At 35.8% G+C, this 22764-nt stretch overlaps 1 protein-coding gene across 1 annotated transcript in view; it reads left to right on the plus strand.

Moving 5' to 3' along the window:
• Positions 1 to 22764, plus strand: part of SCAPER (S-phase cyclin A associated protein in the ER) — a 512156-nt gene that overhangs the window by 73383 nt on the left and 416009 nt on the right. Inside the window, exons 5-6 of the mRNA XM_040492187.1 lie at positions 1361 to 1477; positions 3586 to 3746. Coding sequence (XP_040348121.1) covers positions 1361 to 1477; positions 3586 to 3746 — 278 coding nt within the window. The remainder of the gene's footprint in view (positions 1 to 1360; positions 1478 to 3585; positions 3747 to 22764) is intronic.

Below are 22764 nucleotides of genomic sequence, written 5' to 3' on the forward strand. Positions count from 1 at the left end.
ATTATGGAAAGAGCCTAAATGTCCATCAACTGATGAATGGATAAAGACATTGTGGTTTATATACACTATGGAATACTACGTGGCAATGAGAAAAAATGACATATGGCCTTTTGTAGCAACGTGGATGGAACTGGAGAGTGTGATGCTAAGTGAAATAAGCCATACAGAGAAAGAGAGATACCATATGGTTTCACTCTTATGTGGATCCTGAGAAACTTAACAGGAACCCATGGGGGAGGGGAAGGAAAAAAAAAATAAAGCGGTTAGAGTGGGAGAGAGCCAAAGCATAAGAGACTGTTGAGAACTGAGAGCAAACTGAGGGTTGATGGGGGGTGGGAGGGAGGAGAGGGTGGGTGATGGGTATTGAGGAGGGCACCTTTTGGGATGAGCACTGGGTGTTGTATGGAAACCAATTTGACAATAAATTTCATATATAAATAAAAAAAAATTCATATATAAAAAAATAAAAAATAAAAAATAAAATACAAACAGGAAAAAAAAATTAAAAAAAATAAGATACTGTTGACAAGGTTCAAGGGAAATGGACACTTTTTATCTGGCTGAGTTATAATTTGTTAGAACCTTTCTGAAAGGTGATTTGACAGTAAATTGTCAAAAGCTTTAGACTTTATTTGGATAATCTTTTACCTGAATTTTCTTGTTTTCTAACAACAAATGTCAGTTTTTAATGTGACAAGAAAATCGCAACTACTAGATTGAATGCAGAGTAAGAGAGAAGGAGATTCTGGGAGTTATGGAGGTTCCCATTGAGGGCATTAGGGATAGTGAAAATGCTGCCTTAGGAAAACATTTTAGTAAAAATTGTCCATCCTGTCAAGGTTTGGGGAACAGTGAAGAAGAAGTTAGCTTTCCCAGCAAAGAGCAAGGAAATGTTTATGTTCCCACTCCCGTGTAGAAAAAAGGAGACTTCATATTTTCCTGTGTATTCTTCATTTAACCCTCTCATTCTGTTTTTCTGTCTTGATCTCTGTTCTACACACTTAGTTTTCCAGGGCATCATACACCAGTTTAGTTGTGTAAGTAGGCTCAATTAATATCATTGTCTTTTTAATGTGTTTTTAGCTGGGTATATGGAGACTTTTAAAACCTAAGTAGTGTATCTCATATCTTTGTAACCCCAAAGCCCATTTTAGATGTTACTGTGCTGCAGTGGGTGGAAAATCCTGGACCATGTGTCATCTGTGTTCCTTCCTGGTAATACGGTAACTTGCCGGTAAACAGTACTCTAGGGAAAAATTGTGACCTGATTATGTTTTCACCCAGTAACAGCCAGAAAAAAGATGAAAAATTTTTCTTTTTTCTCTGTTAATTTAATCTGTTGTATGTCTTGAATTGACAGACCAACTTCTTTGGCATGGGAAGTAAAGAAGATGTCTCCAGGACGTCATGTGATTCCAAGTCCATCAACAGATAGAATAAGTGTAACATCAAATGCTCGAAGAAGTTTAAATTTTGGGTGAGACAAACTAAAAAAAGCCTACTAAGGCTTACATTATAGTAAATTATTTTCTGTGAATAATACAGTATTATACAACTGATATTTCACTTAAAAAAATCCATGTATATGTTTGTGTATGTTTGAAATTGTTTGAATCAAAAGTTTAAAAAATCCAGTAAAGTTTAACTTTTCGAAGAATTTATAAAATGTAATATATTCAAATAGGATCCAAAAATTAAAACTCATAAACATATTTTATGCTAAATGATTCATAACATGAACTGGCAATTTCTTTATAACAAAAGATCTAAATGTATATCATAAGCTATGTTACTGTCATGAAATTACATCTTTATGCATTGTAATCCCATCAGTGCAGTTTTATAATTTTTATTTTATGCAGTTATATTTTAAATCAATAGAAGAAAAGTTATAAAGAAATAAGACATTTATATATTTTTTTGTATTTATTACCTATGTAGTTACTTTTGTTAATGCTCTTTATATCTTAATGTGGATTCAGGTTACTGTCTATTTTTCTTTCATTTTGGCCTGAAGGATCCCCTTTAGTATGTCTTGTTGGGCAGTTTTTCTCAGTTTTTATTTTGAAACTATCTTAATTTGTCCTTTAGTTTTAGAAGGATAGTTTTGTAGTGCATAGAATTCTTGGTTGAAAATCTTTTTCTTTCAGGACTTTGAATATGTTCTTTGATAATGTCTTCTATGTCAATATATTGACAAATTAATGTACATTTATATTATTAAAAGATAAGAGTTTCAAAATAAAATATTTAACTTATATATGTATATTTTTTAAAGGTCCCCATTTAACTGAAATTTTCTTTTAAACTGAATTAATGAGAGCTTTTATATCATCCCTGTTCCCATTCAATATATTATATTAAATTAATGAAGTATTAGACCCACATAAATTTTTAAATATATTTGACTTAAATTGTTATTGTATGGTACTCTGTATATGTGGATACACACACACACATACACACAATTAAAATTTAAATATATTAAGCATATATTTAAAATTTTAACTTTTTGGGGGAAAAGTCAAGCAGTTTTAGGGTGCCTAGGTGGCTCAGTCAGTTAAGTGCCTGGCTTTCACTCAGGTAATGATCTAGTGGTTTGTGAGTTCGAGCCCTGAGTCAGGGTCTGTGCTGATAGCTTGGAACCTGGAGCCTGCTTGGGATTCTCTCTCTCCCTCTCTCTCTCTGCCCCTCCCCTGCTTGTGCTCTCTCTCTCTCTCTTTCTCTCTCAAAAAAAAAACATTAAAAAAAAAGAAACAGTTTTGAAATGTGTTAAATTTATTTAAATAGACACGTAAATAGTGATAGTGACATTTATATAGCCAAATCAGTAGGGAGTAAAATGTTGCAGTGATTTTTTTTTTTTTCTTCTTCAGATATAGGGGAGAAAGAGAGTACATAAGTAGGGGAGGGACAGAGAGAGAGGGAGGGAGAGAATCTTAAGGCTCCATGCTCAGTGTGGAGCCCAATGCAGGGCTCAATGTCACCACTGTAAGATCATGACCTGAGCTGGTATCAAGAGTTGGATGCTTAACTGACGAGTACCCATGTGTCCCCTACATTGCTTTTTTATTTGGAAACATTTCAGGTTCTTTTTTTTTAAATCAGGCGTATTCCATTTCTTTTTTATTGACTGCATAATATTTCATCATATATATTTTTTCACTTTTTAAATTTTTTCTCAAATTTTTTATTTTTTATAATATAAATATTTAATATGTAAATATTAAATACCACACTACTGCACAAGCAATGGGCCAAATGATAAATCAAATGGCAAATCAAAATATGTCTCAAAAGAAAAAGAAAATCCAATATTCCAAAACTATGGGATGCAGCAAAAGCAGATGTTAGAGCGAAATTTATGCTACAAATGTTTGTGTTAAGAGAAAAGGTTGAAATAAGCAATATTACACCACAAGGAACTAGAAAAAGAAGAAACTTAGTCAAAATTTACTAGAGGAAGGAAATAACAAAAATCAGAAATAAATAAAACAGAGATCAGAATAATATTAAGTATGTATTTAAAGTTTAAAAAATTTTAACTTTTATACTTGATTTAATAATGCAGAATTTTCTCCATAGGGGTTCACCTGGCACAGTAGCTGCTCCCCGTCTGGCTCCCACAGGTGTCAGTTGGGCTGACAAGGTAAAGGCTCATCACACAGGCTCCCCTGCTTCTTCAGATGTATCACCTGCCCAGTCTTGTCCACCAATAACAGTGCAGAAGACTTCCCGCAAAAATGGCAAGTGACATTGAATCAACCTTTTTATGTGGTAGACAGGTGGAAGGCTATGGAATTTTACTTATTTTATTTAAAACTGGTGCTAATAGTATTGCATATTTACCTTTTGTATCATTTATGTGATATTAATTTGCCTTGAAATCTTAAAATAATAAAATAATCTTTTGCAGATCATTCTAATCTCAGGTTTGCTCTGTGTAAACTTGAAGGAGAGTGATTCTTTAAAAAAAAATTTTTTTTAATGTTTATTTTTGAGGGAAAGAGAGAGAGACTGAGTGCGAGTGGGGCAAGGGCAGTGAGAGAGGGAGACACAGAATCCGAAGCACGCTCCAGGCTCTGAGCTGTCAGCACAGAGCTTGATGTGGAGCTCCCACTTACGAGCCATGAGATCATGACCTGAGCTGAAGTTGGACACTTAACTGACTGAGCCACTCAGGCACCCCAAAAGAGAGTGATTCTTTTGTTAATTCATTTGTAAGATCCTTTATAACTCTTCTGACTTAAATAGAAAAAAAAAATGACTACTAGTTCATTCCCTAGGCAGTATACTCTTTTTGTGTCACTACTTCATTTCATTAATATTTGAATACTGTTTTGGTACTAAAAATGATATTCTTATCTTTGCTTACACATTTGTTTTCTATGCCATCAGAATAATTAAGGGGCACAAATAAATGTAAGGACTGTTATTCCAAGGACCTGTTTATCCCATAAGAATTTCCTTCATGGACTTTGACAAAAGTGGTATTTGTACTTTATCATACAAAACCTAGAGTATACAATGCAGAAGCAGAGGTCATGGGAAGGTATTTTAAGAAGAAACTAGAGTCAAGCTTGATTTGGGAAGATCAGTGTTGATAAAATGGGGAGGATAGGCACCATGAGGGATGACTGGGGACTAGGGAGTAAGATGTCTGTTTACTTTTAAAGTTTTTATTTATTTATTTTGAGAGAGAGAGAGTGAGAATACATGTACGCTCACATGGGGAAGGAGTAGAGAGAGAGGGAGAAAGAGAATCCCAAGCAGGCTTCGTGCCATCAGTGAGAACCCGATTCAGGGCTCGATTTCACTAACCGGGAGATCGTGACCTGAGCCGTGATCAAAAGTCAGACACTTAACCAACTGAGCCACCCAGGGGCCCCTGGGATTGAGATTCTTATTATTCAGAAAGAGAAGTAATGAAAATGAGAAATAGATCTAACTGGAATCTCTTTTGGAACACAAACATTATCTTGTCTCTTTTAACTGAAAGTAGTCTGAACTTAGAACATAAAAAATAAAAACTGGTTCTTTAATGTAAATAAAAAGATCTTCCTTCATAAAGCCTCTTTATTTAGACATCAAGAATGAATTTTTTTTAATTTTAAACATTTACTAAGTTGTGCTAAACTTCTGATCTATAGAAATGTATATCCATGGGGCGCCTGGGTGGCGCAGTTGGTTAAGCGTCCGACTTCAGCCAGGTCACGAGCTCGCGGTCCGTGAGTTCGAGCCCCGCGTCAGGCTCTGGGCTGATGGCTCAGAGCCTGGAGCCTGTTTCCGATTCTGTGTCTCCCTCTCTCTGCCCCTCCCCCGTTCATGCTCTGTCTCTCTCTGTCCCAAAAATAAATAAAACGTTGAAAAAAAAAATTTTAGAAATGTATATCCACATAACTATATATATACACTCATATAAATTATATCAATAGTAATATTTTGAGCTTTACCTATGAAATTAATTTTATTTTTGGTCAAATATTTCATCTGTATAATAAACCTAATCTGTTCATCAGAACCTTAAATCCATCTGAGGTAAGGAATATAATCCTGGGTAGGACTTGGATATGGTAGTGGAATGGTCAGAACTGCCCCTAGCCCATACAGGATGCCTTGGTACAGTTTAGAAAAGGGAGTCTGAGTGGATACAGTCATACACCCATAAACTTGGCTTGGTGAGTAGAGCCTGGCAGGATTTCAGCTCTCACTGTCTCAGCCTGGTGCTCTTATGCAGGGCATAACCTGCATATAGGTGGCAGTCCTGGAAGGAGCTGCTCAATGGTAGAGTGAGCAGAAAGTGGTGATCAGGCCACCCTTGTACTGCTTTACTCCTGTCTGAAAAAGATTCAGTTTGGCTGAGTTTGGTCAGATAGGGGGTCCCTTCTGCTCCTTCAAGCCACTTCTGTTGATTTAGTTGAAGAGGGAGATCTCCTTGAAATGGAAGAAGATCATTTTCATGTTCAGGTGTGCACATGGCTATACAGCATCCAAGTGGTTTTTCAGGGCCCAATCTTAAGAAATAACCCATGGTTCATTTGTGATTTCTAAAAATTATGCTGTCAAGCTGACAGTAGGTGAGCTGTAATTTCTCTCTTTAACTGTCCTTAACCTTTAAGTACAAACCATAAGGAAGGCCTGTTCTAAAACTACTGAGATGAATTCATCACTAGGAGTGGGAGATCAAACCATTGCTCTTGGAGCCTTGTCTTGACTGCCTTTAACCCCGGGTGTGTGGAGAGGCTGAGGGGAGAAGAGAGGAGCCAGTGGGCAATCTCTAGGCCATGCTGTCAACCTTAGGCACACGGGCCAGAGGCTCAGGGTGGTGGACTTTTCCAGCCAACCCCTTGGCAAGGCAGGTGCCCTAGGTCTATGTCTACCAGGCTGTTGCCAAGGGCTCCACCGGGTCCTCCCACTCTATCTGCTACTTCAGGGCAGCCATGAGGCCATTGGGCCCAGGGACATACTTGTGCCTGGGCTGCCCCTCCCCCGACCTCGAGTGAAGTTTTTTATATCTATAGAGGCTTGGATTTTAGAATAATACTAAGTAATCGTGAATTTGTGTTATAAGTTAAGGAGTAACTTCAGAATACTGCTTTCTCCTTTCTTTAGTGAAAGATCCCTTTGGAGCTTCTTGGTTCAGAAAGAAATGTTTTATTGGACATAGCAAAGGCATTGCCACCTTTGCATTATGGATATTCTTTTTTCCATTTTTGTCTCAGTAAGGTGTATTGACCTATTTCAAATAATACTTCTTACTCTTACCCATTATGTTGCCTTTGGTTTCTCTATACAGACTGAATAGTAGTAATGGTAGTAGTAGTAGTAGAAAATTGAGAGTAGTCATGAGTTCTTTCTTCTAGGAGAAAGTAGGAAAATGTGGGATCATCAAGTTTAGTTTTTGTATTGTGAAAGAGTCTGAGAAAAACGTGTTGCATCATAATTGGAAAAATATCTTAAAAGAATCATGATATTGGCATATATGATGGTTTTGTTTAAAGCATTACTCTCAGATTACTCTCATAAATATAAGTGTGACTCATTTGGTTGGGATGAAATGAAAGATCTTGATTATAACTAGGCTTAAAGTATCCATGTTCATATATAAGCAAATTTTGTTTTTGACTACTTTAGTCTTGGGGTTTGGGGTTTTGATGCACTTTTATGAAAGTGAATTATGGTGCATATAATTTTTTTTCTTTTCATGTGTTTACCATTTTAAATGTCTTATTTGATGAAACATCTGTGCAAGTCACTGTTTTTTAATGGGTTGTCTTTTTCTTACTGAGATTTGAGAATTATTTTTTTTTTGGTTATTTTATTTTATTTTATTTTTCTCATCAGAATAATTTTATTTTTTTAAATTTACATCCAAATTAGTTAGCATGTAGTGCAACAATGATTTCAGGAGTAGATTCCTTAATGCCCCTTGCCCATTTAGCCTATCCCCCCTCCCACAACCCCTCCAGTAACCTTCTGTTTATTCTCCATATTTATGAGTCTCATGTTTTGTCCCTCTCCCTGTTTTTATATCATTTTTGTTTCCCTTCCCTTATGTTCATCTGTTTTGTCTCTTAAAGTCCTCATATGAATGAAGTCATGATTTTTGTCTTTCCCTAATTTCACTTAGCATAATACCCTCCAGTTCCATCCACGTAACTGCAAATGGCAAGATTTCGTTCTTTTTGATTGCCGAGTAATATTCCATTGAATATATATACACCACATCTTCTTTGTCCATTCATCCATCGATGAACATTTGGGCTCTTTCCATACTTTGGCTATTGTTGATAGTGCTGCTATAAACTTGGGGGTGCATGTGTCTCTTTGAAACAGCACACCTATATCCCTTGGATAAATGCCTAGTCGTGCAATTGCTGGGTCATAGGGTAGTTCTATTTTTAGTTTTTTGAGGAACCTCCATATTGTTTTCCAGAGTGGCTGCACCAGCTTGCATTCCCACCAACAATGCAAAAGAGATCCTCTTTTCTCCGCATCCTCACCAACATCTGTTGTTACCTGAGTTGTTAATGTGAGCCATTCTGACAGGTGTGAGGTGGTATCTTATTGTGGTTTAGATTTGTATTTCCCTTATGATGAGTGATGTTGAGCATTTTTTCATGTGTCAGTTGGCCATCTGGATGTCTTCTTTGGAGAAGTGTCTATTCACATCTTTTGCCCATTTCTTCACTGGATTATTTGTTTTTTGAGTGTTGAGTTTGATAAGCTCTTTATAGATTTTGGATACTAACCCTTTATCTGATATGTCATTTGAAGCTATCTTCTCCCATTCTGTTGGTTGCCTTTTGGTTTTGCTGATTGCTTCCTTTGCTGTGCAGAAGCTTTTTATTTTGATGAGGTCCCAGTAGTTCATTTTTGCTTTTGTTTCCCTTGCCACTGGAGATGTGTTGAGTAAGAAGTTGCTGCGGGCAAGATCAAAGAGGTTTTTGCCTGCTTCCTCCTCAAGGATTTTGATGGCTTCCTGTCTTACATTTAGGTCTTTCGTTCATTTTGAGTTTATTTTTGTGTATGGTGTAAGAAAGTGGTCCAGGTTCATTCTTCTGCATGTCGCTATCCAGTTTTCCCAGCACCAGTTGCTGAAGAGACTGTCTTTATTCCATTGAATATTCTTTCCTGCTTTGTCAAAGACTAGTTGGCTATACGTTTGTGGGTCCATTTCTGGGTTCTCTCTTCTGTTCCATTGATCTGAGTGTCTGTTCTTGTGCCAGTACCATACTGTCTTAATGATTACAGCTTTGTAACATAGCTTGAAGTCTGGGTTTGTGATGCCTGCTGCTTTGGTTTTCTTTTTCAAGATTGTTTTGGCTATTTGGGGTCTTTTCTGGTTCCATAAAAATTTTAGGATTATTTGTTCTAGCTCTGTGAAGAATGCTGGTGTTATTTTGATAGGGATTGTGTTGAATATGTAGATTGCTTTGGGTAGTATTGACATTTTAACAATATTTGTTCTTCCTATCCAGGAGCATGGAATCTTTTTCCATTTTTTTGTGTCTTCCCAATTTCTTTCATAAGCTTTGTATAGTTTTCAGTGTGTAGATTTTTCACCTCTTTGGTTAGATTTATTCCTAGGTATTTTATGGTTTTTGGTGCAACTGTAAATGGGATCAATTCCCTGATGTCTCTTTCTGTCACTTTATTGTTGGTATATGGGAATGCAACTGATTTCTGTGCATTGATTTTATATCCTGCAACTTTACTGAATTCATGAATCAGTTCTAGCAGGGTTTTTTTTTTTTTTGTGTGTGTGGAATCTTCAGGATTTTCTATATAGAGTATCATGTCATCTGCGAAGAGCAAATGTTTGACCTCCTCCTGGCCGATTTGGATGCCTTTTATTTCTTTGTGTTGTCTGCTTACAGAGGCTAAGGCTTCCAATACTATGTTGAATAACAGTGGCGAGAGTGGACATCCCTGTCTTGTTCCTGACCTTAGGGGGAAAGCTCTCAGTTTTTCCCCATTGAGGATGATATTAGTGTTGGGTTGTTCATATGTGGCTTTTATGATCTCGAGGTATGATCCTTCTATCCCTACTTTCTTGAGGGTTTTTATCAAGAAAGGATGCTGTATTTTGTCAAATGTTTTCTATGCATCTCTTGAGAGGATCATATGGTTCTTGTCCTTTCTTTTATTGATGTGACGAATCATGTTAATTGTTTTGCGGATATTGAAGCAGCCCTGCATCCCGGGTATAAATCCCATTTGGTCGTGGTGAATAATTTTTTTGATGTATTGTTGGATCCACTTGGTTAATATCTTGTTGAGGATTTTTGCATCCATGTTCATCAGGGAAATTGTTCTGTAGTTCTTTTTAGTGGGGTCTCTGGTTTTGGAATCAAGGTAATGCTGGCTTCATAGAGTTTGGAAGTTTTCCTTCCATTTCTGTTTTTTGGAACAGCTTCAAGAGAATAGGTGTTAATTCTTCATTAAATGTTTGGTAGAATTCCCCTGGAAAGCCATCTGCCTCTGGTCTCTTGTTTTTTGGGAGATTTTTGATTATTGATTTGATTTCCTTACTGGTTATAGGACTATCCAAATTTTCTATTTCTTCCTGTTTTAGTTTTGGTAGTGTGTATGTTTCTAGGAATTTGTCCATTTCTTCCAGATTGCCCACTTTATTGGCATATAATTTCTCATAATATTCTCTTATTTTTATTTCTGCTGTGTTGTGGTCTCTCCTCTTTCATTCTTAATTTTATTTATTTGGGTCCTTTCCTTTTTCTTTTTGATCAAACTGACTAGTGGTTTATCAGTTTTGTTAATTCTTTCAAAGAACCAGCTTCTGGTTTCATTGATCTGTTCTGTTTTTTCGGTTTCGATAGCATTAATTTCTGCTCTAATCTTTATTATTTCTTGTCTTCTGGTGGTTTTGGGTTTTATTTGCTGTTCTTTTTCCAGCTCTTTAAGGTGTAAGGTTAGGTTGTGTATCTGAGATCTTTCTTCCTTCTTTAGGAAGACCTGGATTGCTATATCCTTTCCTCTTATGACTGCCTTTGCTGCGTCCCAGAGGTTTTGGGTTGTGGTGTTAGCATTTTCATTGGTTTCCATATACTTTTAAATTTCCTCTTTAACTTCTTTGTTAGCCCATTCATTCTTTAGTAGGATGTTCTTCAGTCTCCAAGTATTTGTTACCTTTCCAAGTTTTTTCTTGTGGTTGATTTCGAGGTTCATAGCATTGTGGTCTGAACATATGCACGGTATGATCTCAATCTTTTTGTACTTGCTGGGGGCTGATTTGTGTCCCAGGATGTGGTCTATTCTGGAGAATGTTCCATGTGCACTGGAGAAGAACGTATATTCTGCTGCTTTAGGATGAAATGTTCTAAATATATCTGTTAAGTCCACCTGGTCCAGTGTGTCATTCAAACCCATTGTTTTCTTGTTGATTTTTTGATTAGATGATCTGTCCATTGCTGTGAGTCGGGTGTTAAAGCCTCCTACTATTATGGTATTACTATCATTGAGTTTATGTTTGTGATTAATTGATTTATATATTTGGGTGCTTGTTTAGAATTTGGCGCATGTTTAGAATTGTTAGGTCTTCTTGGTGGATAGACCCCTTAATTATGATATAATGCCCCTCTTAATCTCTTGATACAGTCTTTATTTTAAAGTCTAGATTGTCTGATGTAAGTGTGGCTACTCCAGCTTTCTTTTGTTGACCATTAGCATGATAGATGGTTCTCCATCCCCTTACTTTCAATATGAACGTGTCTTTAGGTCTAAAGTGGGTGTCTTGTAAACAGCATATAGATGGGTCTTGTTTTGTTATCCGTTACCCTATGTCTTTTGTTTGGAGCATTGAGTCCATTGACGTTTAGAGTGAGTAATGAGAGATATGAATTTATTGCCATTATGTGGCTTGTAGAGTTGGAGTTTCTGGTGGTGTTCTCTGGTCCTTTCTAATCTTTGTTGCTTTTGGTATTATATATATATGTATATATATATGTGTGTATATATATATACACACACACACATATATATACACGTATAGGTGTGTATATATATGTATATACATATATACATATATATGTGTATATATATGTATATACATATATACATATGTACATATAAATGTGTATATATATACATATATATGTTTATACATATATACATATATGCATATGTATATATATACATATATATGTATATATGTGTGTGTATATATATATGTATATATATATAATTTTTTTTTAATCTTTTCTCCCCACAGAGAGTCCCCCTTAACATTTCTGGCAGGGCTGGTTTAGTGATCACAAACTCCTTAAATTTTTGTTTTTCTGGGGAACTTTTTATCTCTCCTATTTTGAATGACAGCCTTGCTGGATAAAGAATTCTTGGCTGCATATTTTTCTGATTCAGCACATTGAATATATCCTGCCACTCCTATCTGGCTTGCCAAGTTTCTGTGGATAGGTCTGCTGCAAACCTGATCTGTCTTCCCTTGTAGGTTAGGGACTTTTTTTCCCTTGCTGCTTTGATGATTCTCTCCTTGCCTGAGTATTTTGTGAATTTGACTATGATATGCCTTGTTGATGGTCGGTTTTTGTTGAATCTAATGGGAGTCTTCTGTGCTTCTTGGATTTTGATATCTGTGTCTTTCCCCAGGTTAGGAAAGTTTTCTGCTCTGATTTGCTCACATAAACCTTCTACCCCTATTTCTCTCTCTTCCTCTTCTGGCACCTCTGATTCTGAGGTTGTTCCTTTTTAATGAGTCACTGATATCTCTAATTCTTAAATCATGCTGTTTTGCCTTAATCTCCCTCCTTTTTTCTGCTTGGTTATTCTCCATAAGTTTGTCCTCTGTATTGCTGATTCTCTGTTCTGCCTCATCCATCCTTGCTGCTGCAGCATCCATTCGTGATTGCAGCTCAGTTATAGCATTTTTTATTTCATCCTGACTAGTTTTTACTTCCTTTATCTCTGCAGAAAGGGATTCTAATCTATTTTCGACTCCAGCTAGTATTCTTACTATTGTGATTCTAAATTCTGGTTCAGACATCTTGCTTGTATATGTGTCGGTTAAGTCCCTGGCTGTCGTTTCTTCGTGCTCTTTCTTTTGGAGTGAATTCCTTTGTTTCGTCATTGAAGGGAGAAAAGGAATTAATAATGAGGTAGAAAAAATTAAAATAAAAAAAATTAAAATGAAAGAATATTAAAATTCAAAAATTAAAAACACAGACACACAAAAAATTGATTAAATGATGCTACATTCTACGTGTGTTTTGGTCTGGGTGTTGAAAGTGGCTTCATAGATTAGAGAAAAAAGGGGAAAGAAGAAGAAAAAAGGAAATCGTTTGAAAATTTGACAAAATGAATACACTGAAGCAGACTAAAATGAAATGATGGAAGTAAACCAGAATTTGAAAAAATTTACACAAAAGTAAAAAATACAGTAGGAAAAAATTAAAAATATTTTCAATAAAAATTAAAAATAAAGATGAATTTTTTCTGTTTCTATATTCAAGAAAAAGAATAGAAATGAAAAGAAAAAAAGGAAATTGTTTGAAAATTTGAAAAAAGGAAAACATTGAAGTAGACTAAAATAAAATGATGCAAGTAAAATACAATTTCAAAAAACTTACACAAAAGTAAAAAATATAGTAGAAAAATTGAAAAAATATTTTTAATAACAATTGAAAATAAAAATGAATTTTTTCTTTTTCTCAAGAAAAATAAAGAAATGTAAAAAAGAAAGAAAATTGAATAGATGGACCTGCTAACAGATTGAAATATGACTGAAATTACTTTGTTTTTCCCCTAGAAGTTAGATTCTGAATCTCTTTATAGTCCATAAACTAAGCAGGCGGTGAGACTTCTGTTCTTGATGAGCAAGTTTGGCCCAGTTGAGCGGGGTTAGTGAAACGGCTCTGTTCTCCACTAGGTGGCGCTGGTAGCCTGCTGGGGTGGATTGTTGTGGCACTTGTAGGTGCATATGCCCATGTGTGGGAGTGGTGAAAATTGTGTCACCCAGGTACCCAGTCTTTAGTGTCAGAACTCTGTTCTCTCCAGTCAGCAATTGTGCACCTGTCCTTTGTCTTCAGCTTTTAGCTACTCCCCTCTTTTACACTGTTACCAAGCCCCAGGTAGTACCTCTTCCCTGAGTTTTGTTTCAGTTACCGCTGTTTTCCCCAGCCCCTTACTTCTGAGGGACTGCAGCTTTGACTCGTTCCCCTCTGTAGGAGGGTCTCACCGAGCAATGGCCGAATGCTAGCTGTACCCAGGAAAGTTTGTGGGTACTGTGCTGCTGCTGAGGCCCAGAGATTGCGGCCAGGTGCTAGCCTGCCCCAGAATAAGTTCGCAAGATAGTGTAGCAGCAACTTTTCAGGGGTTATGGAAAATCACAACACACATCTGGCACCAGGCTTCACCCTTAACGACCTTATTCCAGTGCCAGCAAATGTGGCCATTCTCTGCAGTCTGCTGGGCCCAGGTTGCCTTACAGCTTCTACCAAATGTCCTTCCAGCAGTGGAACTGCTTCTCCCTGTGTGGCCCAAGAGCCTCCCTCACCCCACTCTGCTCCTGGGGATTCACCCTTCCCACCAGAGCACCACCAGGTATCGAGCTGTGGAGTTGCAGTCTCTGCACTCCCCTGTTTACAGTCTTAATGGAATTTAAACCCTTTCCTTTCTCCTTTCTCCCTTTTTAGTTCAGTCCCTGCGCCTGTTTCCAATTTTCCACTTTCTCTCCAGGTGCTTTTGGGGAGGGTGCTTTTCCCATATTCTCCCCACCATCTCCGTCCTCTCTCTGCACGCAAAAGCACCTCCCTGCCCTCCACGGCTTCTCTCTCCCCACGTTCACCTCTCCTCTCTGAGTACCTGCTGAATTCTGTGGTTCAGGTTGTGCAGATTGTTGTGTTAATCCTCAGATCAGTTTTGTAGGTGTATACGATGGTTTAACGTTGGTCTGGCTGTATTTCATGTATGCGAGACACACAAAAAACTTCCACGCTGTTCTGCCATCTTGACTCCCTCCCTTAAGTAATTTATAGTAGCAGTAGCTTATAGTATTGAAATTTGCAATGATAGCTTATAAAAATGATTTTTGTTAAAGGTGATAGAGCACATACATTTACTTTTTTCTTTCCCTAACCTCAACTAAAATGATACAGAAAGATTTAATGTTTATTTATTTTTGAAAGAGAGAGAGAACTCAAGCGAGAGTGGGGCAGAAGGAGAGAGACAGAATTGGAAGCAGGCTTCAGGCTATGAGCTGTCAGCATAGAGACTGACGTGGGGCTTGAACTCATGAACCATGAGATCATGACCTGAACTGAAGTCAGATGCATAACCAACTGAGCCACCTAGGCAACCCTAAACGAATTTAAAAATAAGACTTAAGGGAGAATAGATAGGAGAAGAGTTAATGAACACTTTTTTGGAAGTTAGAAAGTAGAAAGACATATTCTAGTTTCAAATGTTAGTGGTGACATTTGAGTGAATTAGGTGAATCCTGGACCCAGTGAGTGGGCAAAACTGTAATGCAATCCAGTTTGCTTCAGAGAACTCCCAAACGAGTAGGAAATTCCAGAGCAGGTATCTCTGGAAGTGAGGGTAAAGGTAGGGATTATATGTTAATCATCCCAAATTCTCCCCACTTGCCTTCAGCTATGAGTAGTAGGATTACTGTATTTCCCTCACCCCAGCAGAACATTGGAGGTTATTTCTGTATAGAACGTAAAAGAGATGTATCTTACTGAGGGATACCAGGCAGATACAAAAGTTGGGAGTGCTGTATTGATAACAAGGAGATTAAGTGAAAGACTGTAAAGATAGTGTTTAGATGTGCCTCATCCTTGCATCTACTTCAAGCCTTCTTCTCTCTCCCACTGAACTACCAGGTTTGCAGATCAAGAGAAAACACACCTGAGGAACAAATGCAGAACCAGTGTAGATAATGAGATAATTGGTCTTGACGTTGACATGTAATTGGATGAGTGTCTGGTAGTCTCACAAGACTTTGGAAATCTGAAGTCAGATTGTGGACTACAGTAGATTGTCTGCAAATATGGGTGCCAGCAATTTCTCCCATTCCTATGCATACATGCCACTCCCACTGTCAAGTGGTAGAGTCTGTTTCCCCTCCCCTTGAATCTTAAGTTTGTCCTGTGACTTCATATGATTAATAGAATGTGACTGAAGTGATTGGTTAAGTTCCCAGCCTAGCCTGTACAAGGCCTTGCGCTTACCATTATCATTTTCTCCTGTGGAAGCCAGCTGCCATGTAAGGAAGCCCAGGATAGGCCGTTGAATAATGAGAGACTATGTGAAGAGGAAGAGGTGATGAGAAGGAGAAGTAGCTATCTCAGCCAACACATGGTACCAAGACTTTAATTTAGGCATGTTGGTGAAGCCATCATGAACATTCTGGCCATATTTGAACCACTCTAGCTGACATCATGTGGAGATGAGAGGAGACCTCCCTCCACTGAACACTCCTCAGATTTCTGACTCAAAAGTTATATGGTTAGTGTTTTAAGATCCTAGGTTTTGGGCTTCTTATATAAAAATAGATAATGGGAATATCCAATATTTGAATAACAGGAGTTTTAGAAAAAGAGAGAAAGAAAGGAAATTATTAAAGGAAATTTACTTTAACAGAAGGATATGTTTCTTCTTATAGTATAATTATGTAGAAGTATAATTGCTTCTGCTAAACTATCACTAGAAACCACAAGAAAATTGAACAATGTCTTCAAAATTATGAAGGAAAATGATTTCTATTTTTTTAATGTATTTATTTTTAGAGAGAGAGCACAAGCAGGGGGGGAGCAGAGAGAGACAGAGGGAGAGAAAGAATCCCAAGCAGGCCCCATGCTGTGAGCACAGAGCCCGATGCAGGGCGCAATCCCAGAAACCTTGAGATCATGACCTGAGCCAAAATCAAGAGTCAGATGCTCAAATTACTGAGCCACCCAGGCGCCCCTGAAGGAAAATGATTTCTAATCTAAAATACTGTGTTCAAATTATCTGTTAAATGTGAAAGTAGGCCAAAGATATTTTCCTTCATGCAAGATCTCAAAAAAAAATTTTTTTTTACCTCCATGGACCAAATCAGTGCTGGAGGGAGCCAGCCCTGAAGAGAGGCCAAAGTAATACTCTATGGTGCTGATGCCACTGTGATAGCTGTGTACCAGTTGTAGGGAGCAACCAATCCGGATTTGTGATGGTCCCAGTTCTCTGGAAGAGAGGAATCCAGGAAGACAAATGAAATTCTTAAAACATCTGATGTATTTGCACACATCAATAAGATATTTAAAATTTAAGAGAGTTGGGGTTGAATTAATTCAGAGTGTAGTAGAAAATATTGAGGCTAAATAATGTAGCAAAACGAAATAGGAAAGTTCATAGAGGCACATAAGAGGCACTACTGTAAATCGAGTCTATGAAGGGATAGAGTGCATGGTGCAAAGGTAACGTTTGAAAAGATAAACCCTAAGAATTTCTCCAAACTGTTGAAAGACATCAAGTCTCATATTTAAGAAGCACTGTGAACTCCAAGCAGAAAAAACAGAAAACAAATCTCATTAGGTGTAATATAGTAAAAATACTAAAAATCAAAGAAAGAGAAAATCTTTACAAGTAGAGCCAAAAAAAAGAAAAAGAAAAAAGGAAAAGAAAAAAAGCCAGCGCGTGAGAGAGACTATAGTTGACCCTTGAACTACCCTTGAAAATCCATGTATAACCTTTGTCTTCCCCAGGACGTAACTATGCATAGCCTGTTGCTGACTAGAAGCTTTAAAACATAACTAGTCAATGAACACATATTTTGTATATGTGTTATATACTGTATTCTTCTAATAAAGTAAGCTACAAAAAGGAATGTTATTAGGATCATAAGAACAGATTAACTCATAGTACTATACTGTATTTTTCAAAAGAAATCCTTGTATAAGCAGACCCACACAGTTTAAACTAATGTTGTCCAAAGGTTAACTCTATTTTCGAAGGAGCAAGAGTAAGTTGATACCTAATGGAAGCCAGATGACCATGGAATGACATCTTTCAGGTGCTGAAAGAAAATAACTGACAAGAAAGAATTCTGTATCCAGCAAAAAAAGTAAAGGTGAGAAAAGACAATTCAAGACAAATAAAAATTGAGAGAATTTGTAATCAGTAGAATTATACTAAAAGAAGTACTACAGACATTTTTGTAGGTTGAAGCAAAAAGATTCCAAATTCAGACCCAGAAATGCATGAAGGAATGAAGAACACCAGAAGAGTAAACATGTGGAGTACATTAAATATTTAGTATTGACTGTGTGAAACATAATGTCTTAAGAAGCTTGAAATACATATGAGATGAGACTTTCTGACAATAGTCCAAGAGACAAGAGAAGAATAAATGGAGATTATATTTTCTAGGGTCCTGGCATTGTCTTTGAAGTTACAAAAATACTAACTTGTGTTAGATACTATAAGTCAAGGATGTATTTGTGAATTCAAGAAAACCACAGAGAAGAGTAAAGGAATATTCAACTAATAAAACCATTGTGATTAATGCAAAAGAGGCCAAGAAAGGAAAAAAAAATCATAAAACAGATGAAACAAATGAAAACCAAATTATAATGTGATAGAAGTAAATGCAAATATACCCATTCTTACATTAAAGGTAAATGGTCTAAATATTAAAATTTAAGAACAAAGATTACAATTGCATTAAACATAAAGCCCAACTGTATCCGCTTAAAGGGATATACTTTCAGTATGAAGATAGAAAAGTCAGAAGAAAAAGGGGGAAAAGATAGTCTATGAATATCACATTCAGATCAAAGGTGACATTGCTTTAGTATCAGACAAAATGTATACAGTAGCCAAGAAACATTTTAAAGAGAAATCTTTTTTCATTATTAAAAGATTATTTTAACAGAATGGGAAAATAATTCTAAATTTATATGTAACATATCTTTAAAACATATAAAGCAAAACTGACAGAATTGAAAGAAAAATGGAAGAATCTAGACTCATACTTGGGAGTTTTAACACAACTGTCTCAATGACTGATAGTACAAGAAGACAAAAATCAATCAAGATATACAATATCTAAACAATATGATTAATGAACTTGATATAATTGATATGTCTAACAAATAATGCTATTCTTTTCCATTTTATTTCCTTTTGATGCATCAATGTAGAAACATTTTACCGATCCTCTGTTCTGTGTGTCTAACCCATATTTTCTTAAATATATTAATAATAGGTATTCTGAAAAGTCTGAGTCTGAAAAGTAAAATATCTGAACTACCTGTGGCTATGTTACCTTAAAAATATTTTGGGGGAGTTTTCAGTCATTTGACCCTTGTTTTGATTCCTCATAATATTTAAGTGAATGTTTAACATGGTATATTTAAAATTATAGAGGCTCCTTTCAAAAATACTGTTGTTTTTTTCTTCTGGCAAGAAGATAGAGTATAAGCAGTTCACCATAATCCTTTAAGGTTTGGTTTGAGGTTTTATTAAAGTTGATGTGTTTCAGTTTTGTCCTTATTCCTTTTGGGGTCTTACCTGAAAATCTGGGGTGTTTGCCAAGCTACTACATTCCCGAATTCCTCAGCACTCCACAGTTGCTATAATATCTGCTTAGCTCATTAGCATCCCAGCTGCTGCTTTTTGCTGGGTGTCTTGGAGCCTTGCCTTGTATATGCAAAGCTTAGTAGCTGTCAGACTTCTAAAGGGAAGATTAAATGCAGGTTTTTTGGGCTCATTTTCTTGCAGTTCCTCCCTCTCTAAGATTTTTGCCCTTAAGGTCTCAGTTGTTTTAGACTCACTGAATTCCATTATCTGTTTCAGCCAGACAGGACTGCTGGTTTCTGCTAGGACTCACTTCCCCTGTACTGTGAATTTGAAATGTCTTCAGGGAAAAATTCTAGGGTGAATGTGATCTCATGTTGTCCTTCTCTTTCCTCAAGAATTGTAGTTCCTTAAAATCTTGCCTACTTTGGTTGCTTTCCAGTGCCTTTAAATGGTTCAGTTATATAGTTTGTCTAGCTTTCATAGTTGTGTTTGGCACGAAGAGGATTAATTTTGATGTAGGCTACTTTGTCCTGGTAGTAACTTGTAAGTCCAAATAAAGATCCAAACACACATGGAACATTTACCAAAATTGACACATGCAAAGCCATTAAACAAATTTCAAAAATTCAGATGATTGAACTCTTTTTTGTCTTGTTGAACACAGCAGAATTATGTTAGAAATCAATTAAAAAAGATAGCCATATACTTCAACAAATGGTGTTGGGAAAGCTGGACAGCAAATTGCAGAAGAATGAAACTGGACCACTTTCTTATACCATACACAAAGTTAAACTCAAAATGAATGAAAGACCTATATGTAAGACAGGAAACCATCAAAATCCTAGAGGAGAAAACAAGCAACAATCTCTTTGACTTTGGCCACAGCAACTTATTTGACGTGTTTTCTGAATCCAGGGAAACAAAAGCAAACATGAACTACTGGGACCTCATCAATTAAAGGCTTCTACACATTGAAGGAAACAATCAATAAAACTAAAATACAACTGATGGAATGGGAGAAGAGATTTGCAAATGACATATCAGATAAAGGGTTAGTATCCAAAATCTATACAGAACTTATCAAACTCAACACCCAAAAAAATAAATAATCCAGTGAAGAAATGGGTAAAAGACATGATGACACTTTTCCAAAGAAGGCATCCAGATGGCTAACAGACACATGCAAAGATGCTCAACATCACTTATCATCAATGAAATACACTTGTCAGAATGGCTAAACAACTCAGGAAACAATAGATGTTGGGGAAGAGGCAGGGAAAGGGGAACACTTTTGCACTGTTTGTGGGAATGAAAACTGGTTTAGCTACTCTGGAAAACAGTATGGCATTTCCTCAGAAAGTTAAAGATAGAACTACCATACAACGCAAGCAATTGAACTACTAGGAATTTATCCAAAGGATACAAAAATGCCACTTTGAAGGGGCACATGCACCCCAATGTTTATAGCAGCACTACCAACAGTAGCCAAGTTATGGAAAGAGTCCACATGTCCAGTGACTGGTGGATGGATAAAAAATATGTGGTATATATACACAACAGAATATTACTCAGCTATCAAAAAAATGAAATCTTGCCATTTGCAACAACATATATGGAACTAGAGTCTATTACAGTAAGTGAAATAAATTAGAGAAAGACCTATGATTTTACTCATATGGAATTTAAGAAACAAAACAGATTAACATAGGGGAGGGGAAGAAAAAAATGAAGTAAGATAAAAACAGAGAGGGAAGCAAATCATAAGAGACTTAAATATAGAGAAAAAACCGAGGGTTGCTGGAGGGGAGATGGGTAGGGGGGATGGGCTAAATGGGTGATGGGCATTAAGGAAGGCACTTATTGGGATGAGCGCTGGGTGTTATATGTAAGTGATGAATCACTAAATTATCCTCTTGAAACCAATACTACACTATATGTTAACTACTTGAATTTAGATTTAAAGAAGTAAAAGGATAGCCATATAAATCTCAGATTTTTGAAATTTTGGAATATATTTCTGAATAATCCATGAGTCAGAGAAGAAATCACCATGAAAATTAGAAAATGAAAATGCATATTTAAAATCTTATGGGTTTAAGGTTAATGCTGTGCTCTGAGAAAAGTTTCTAGCCTCAATTGCATATATTAAAAAAGAAGAAAACCTAAAATCCACATTTTTTTCCTGTCTCCAGAAGTTAGAAAAGAACAGGTTAAATCCAAGGAACATAAAAAGAAAGAAAAAGATATAGGTGATAACTGAGAAAATCAATAGAGCCAAAAGATAATCTTTCATATAGACTAACAAAATTTCTAATACTGATAAAAAAAGAGGAGACAAAGCATAATACCAAGGTATTACATAAGACTATTGGTAGAAATCCCATGGATATTAAGAAGATAATAGGATATGATGAACAATATTATATACTAAATTTACAAACTTAGAAGAAATTGACAAATTTCTTGAAAAACACTATGTAAGCAAACTTACATGGCGAGAATTAGAAAAACATGAAGGAACTTAGTAATTTTTTTTTAAATGTGAGTCTATAATTAAACCTTTTTTTGCAAAGAAAATCCCTGGTCAAGATGGCTTCACCTATGAATTCTTCCAAATGTTTAAGGTAAAAATAACAGTAATCACATAGAAACTCTTACTGAAAATGAAAAAATGGAGCTTGTTTTATGATGCCAGCATAACCTGAATGTCAAAACCTAGCAAGGATATTATAAAATAGAACATTTTCTCTTAAACACTGATATAAAAATTATAAACAAAATGTTAGTGAATTAAATATAGTGATAAACAAAAATGATAACACATCAGTCAGATGGGAATAAATCTGGTGCTTTTCAATTATTGGTTATATTAATTTGTATTTAGTGCTACTTTATTAATGACATTTATAAAATTTTTAAAAATGTACAAGTTCTTGGGTGTAAGAACTATGATAATGAAATACAGTTTTAAATTTTGTGTACTTCTAAGATTATTCTGAATGTTTAGACACTCTCTGACAGTTTAATTACATAATTTGATATTTTCAATAAGCATTCTTCATTATGGGAATGGTTTTTCAATATAGTTTTTATTGAAAGTTCCTTAAGAAGGTAATTTGTTCATAGCTAATTTCTTAGAGTCTAAGAGACCTATGTTATAGTTTCTATTTTGATATACTCCTCTTTGACTTGCTTCAATCATTTCGCTTTTTTTTTTTTAATTACATGACAGTGTTTTTGTTGGCCATAATACTGGTTATGGAGTAGGTCCAAGTGTTAAGCACTATTTCTATAAGGAAACTTTGAAAGAGGAGTGTTTTTCTTTCCTTTAAAAAGTGAAGTTATTAATCATACTGCTCCTAAGGGTGAGCCTGTTAAATTAACTGGAAACTAAACTCTTTTATTAAACTTAATTTTGGTATGTGTGATTTTTATTAGGTTGATTATATATATTTTTAATTTATATATATATGTATATGTATATACACACATATATATATATTTAAAAGACAAATGTAATGAGAAATTTTTGAAAGTTAAATACGGAAGAAAATTGATCTCAGATTGGGTAGGATATGATTTAATTTTAATTTAATTTAATTTTAATTAATAATATTTTGTTTACCATAATGATATTGCTATATTTCTTAAAAAGTCCTTTTAAAGGCACATACTGAATATTTGCAGGAGAAATGATAATGATGTATAGGATTTGTTTTAAAATCTTTC

The sequence above is a fragment of the Herpailurus yagouaroundi genome, unplaced genomic scaffold (genome assembly GCF_014898765.1).
Source record: "Herpailurus yagouaroundi ecotype Mexico unplaced genomic scaffold, PumYag 184, whole genome shotgun sequence".
In the NCBI taxonomy this organism is placed as follows: Eukaryota; Metazoa; Chordata; class Mammalia; order Carnivora; family Felidae; genus Herpailurus; species Herpailurus yagouaroundi.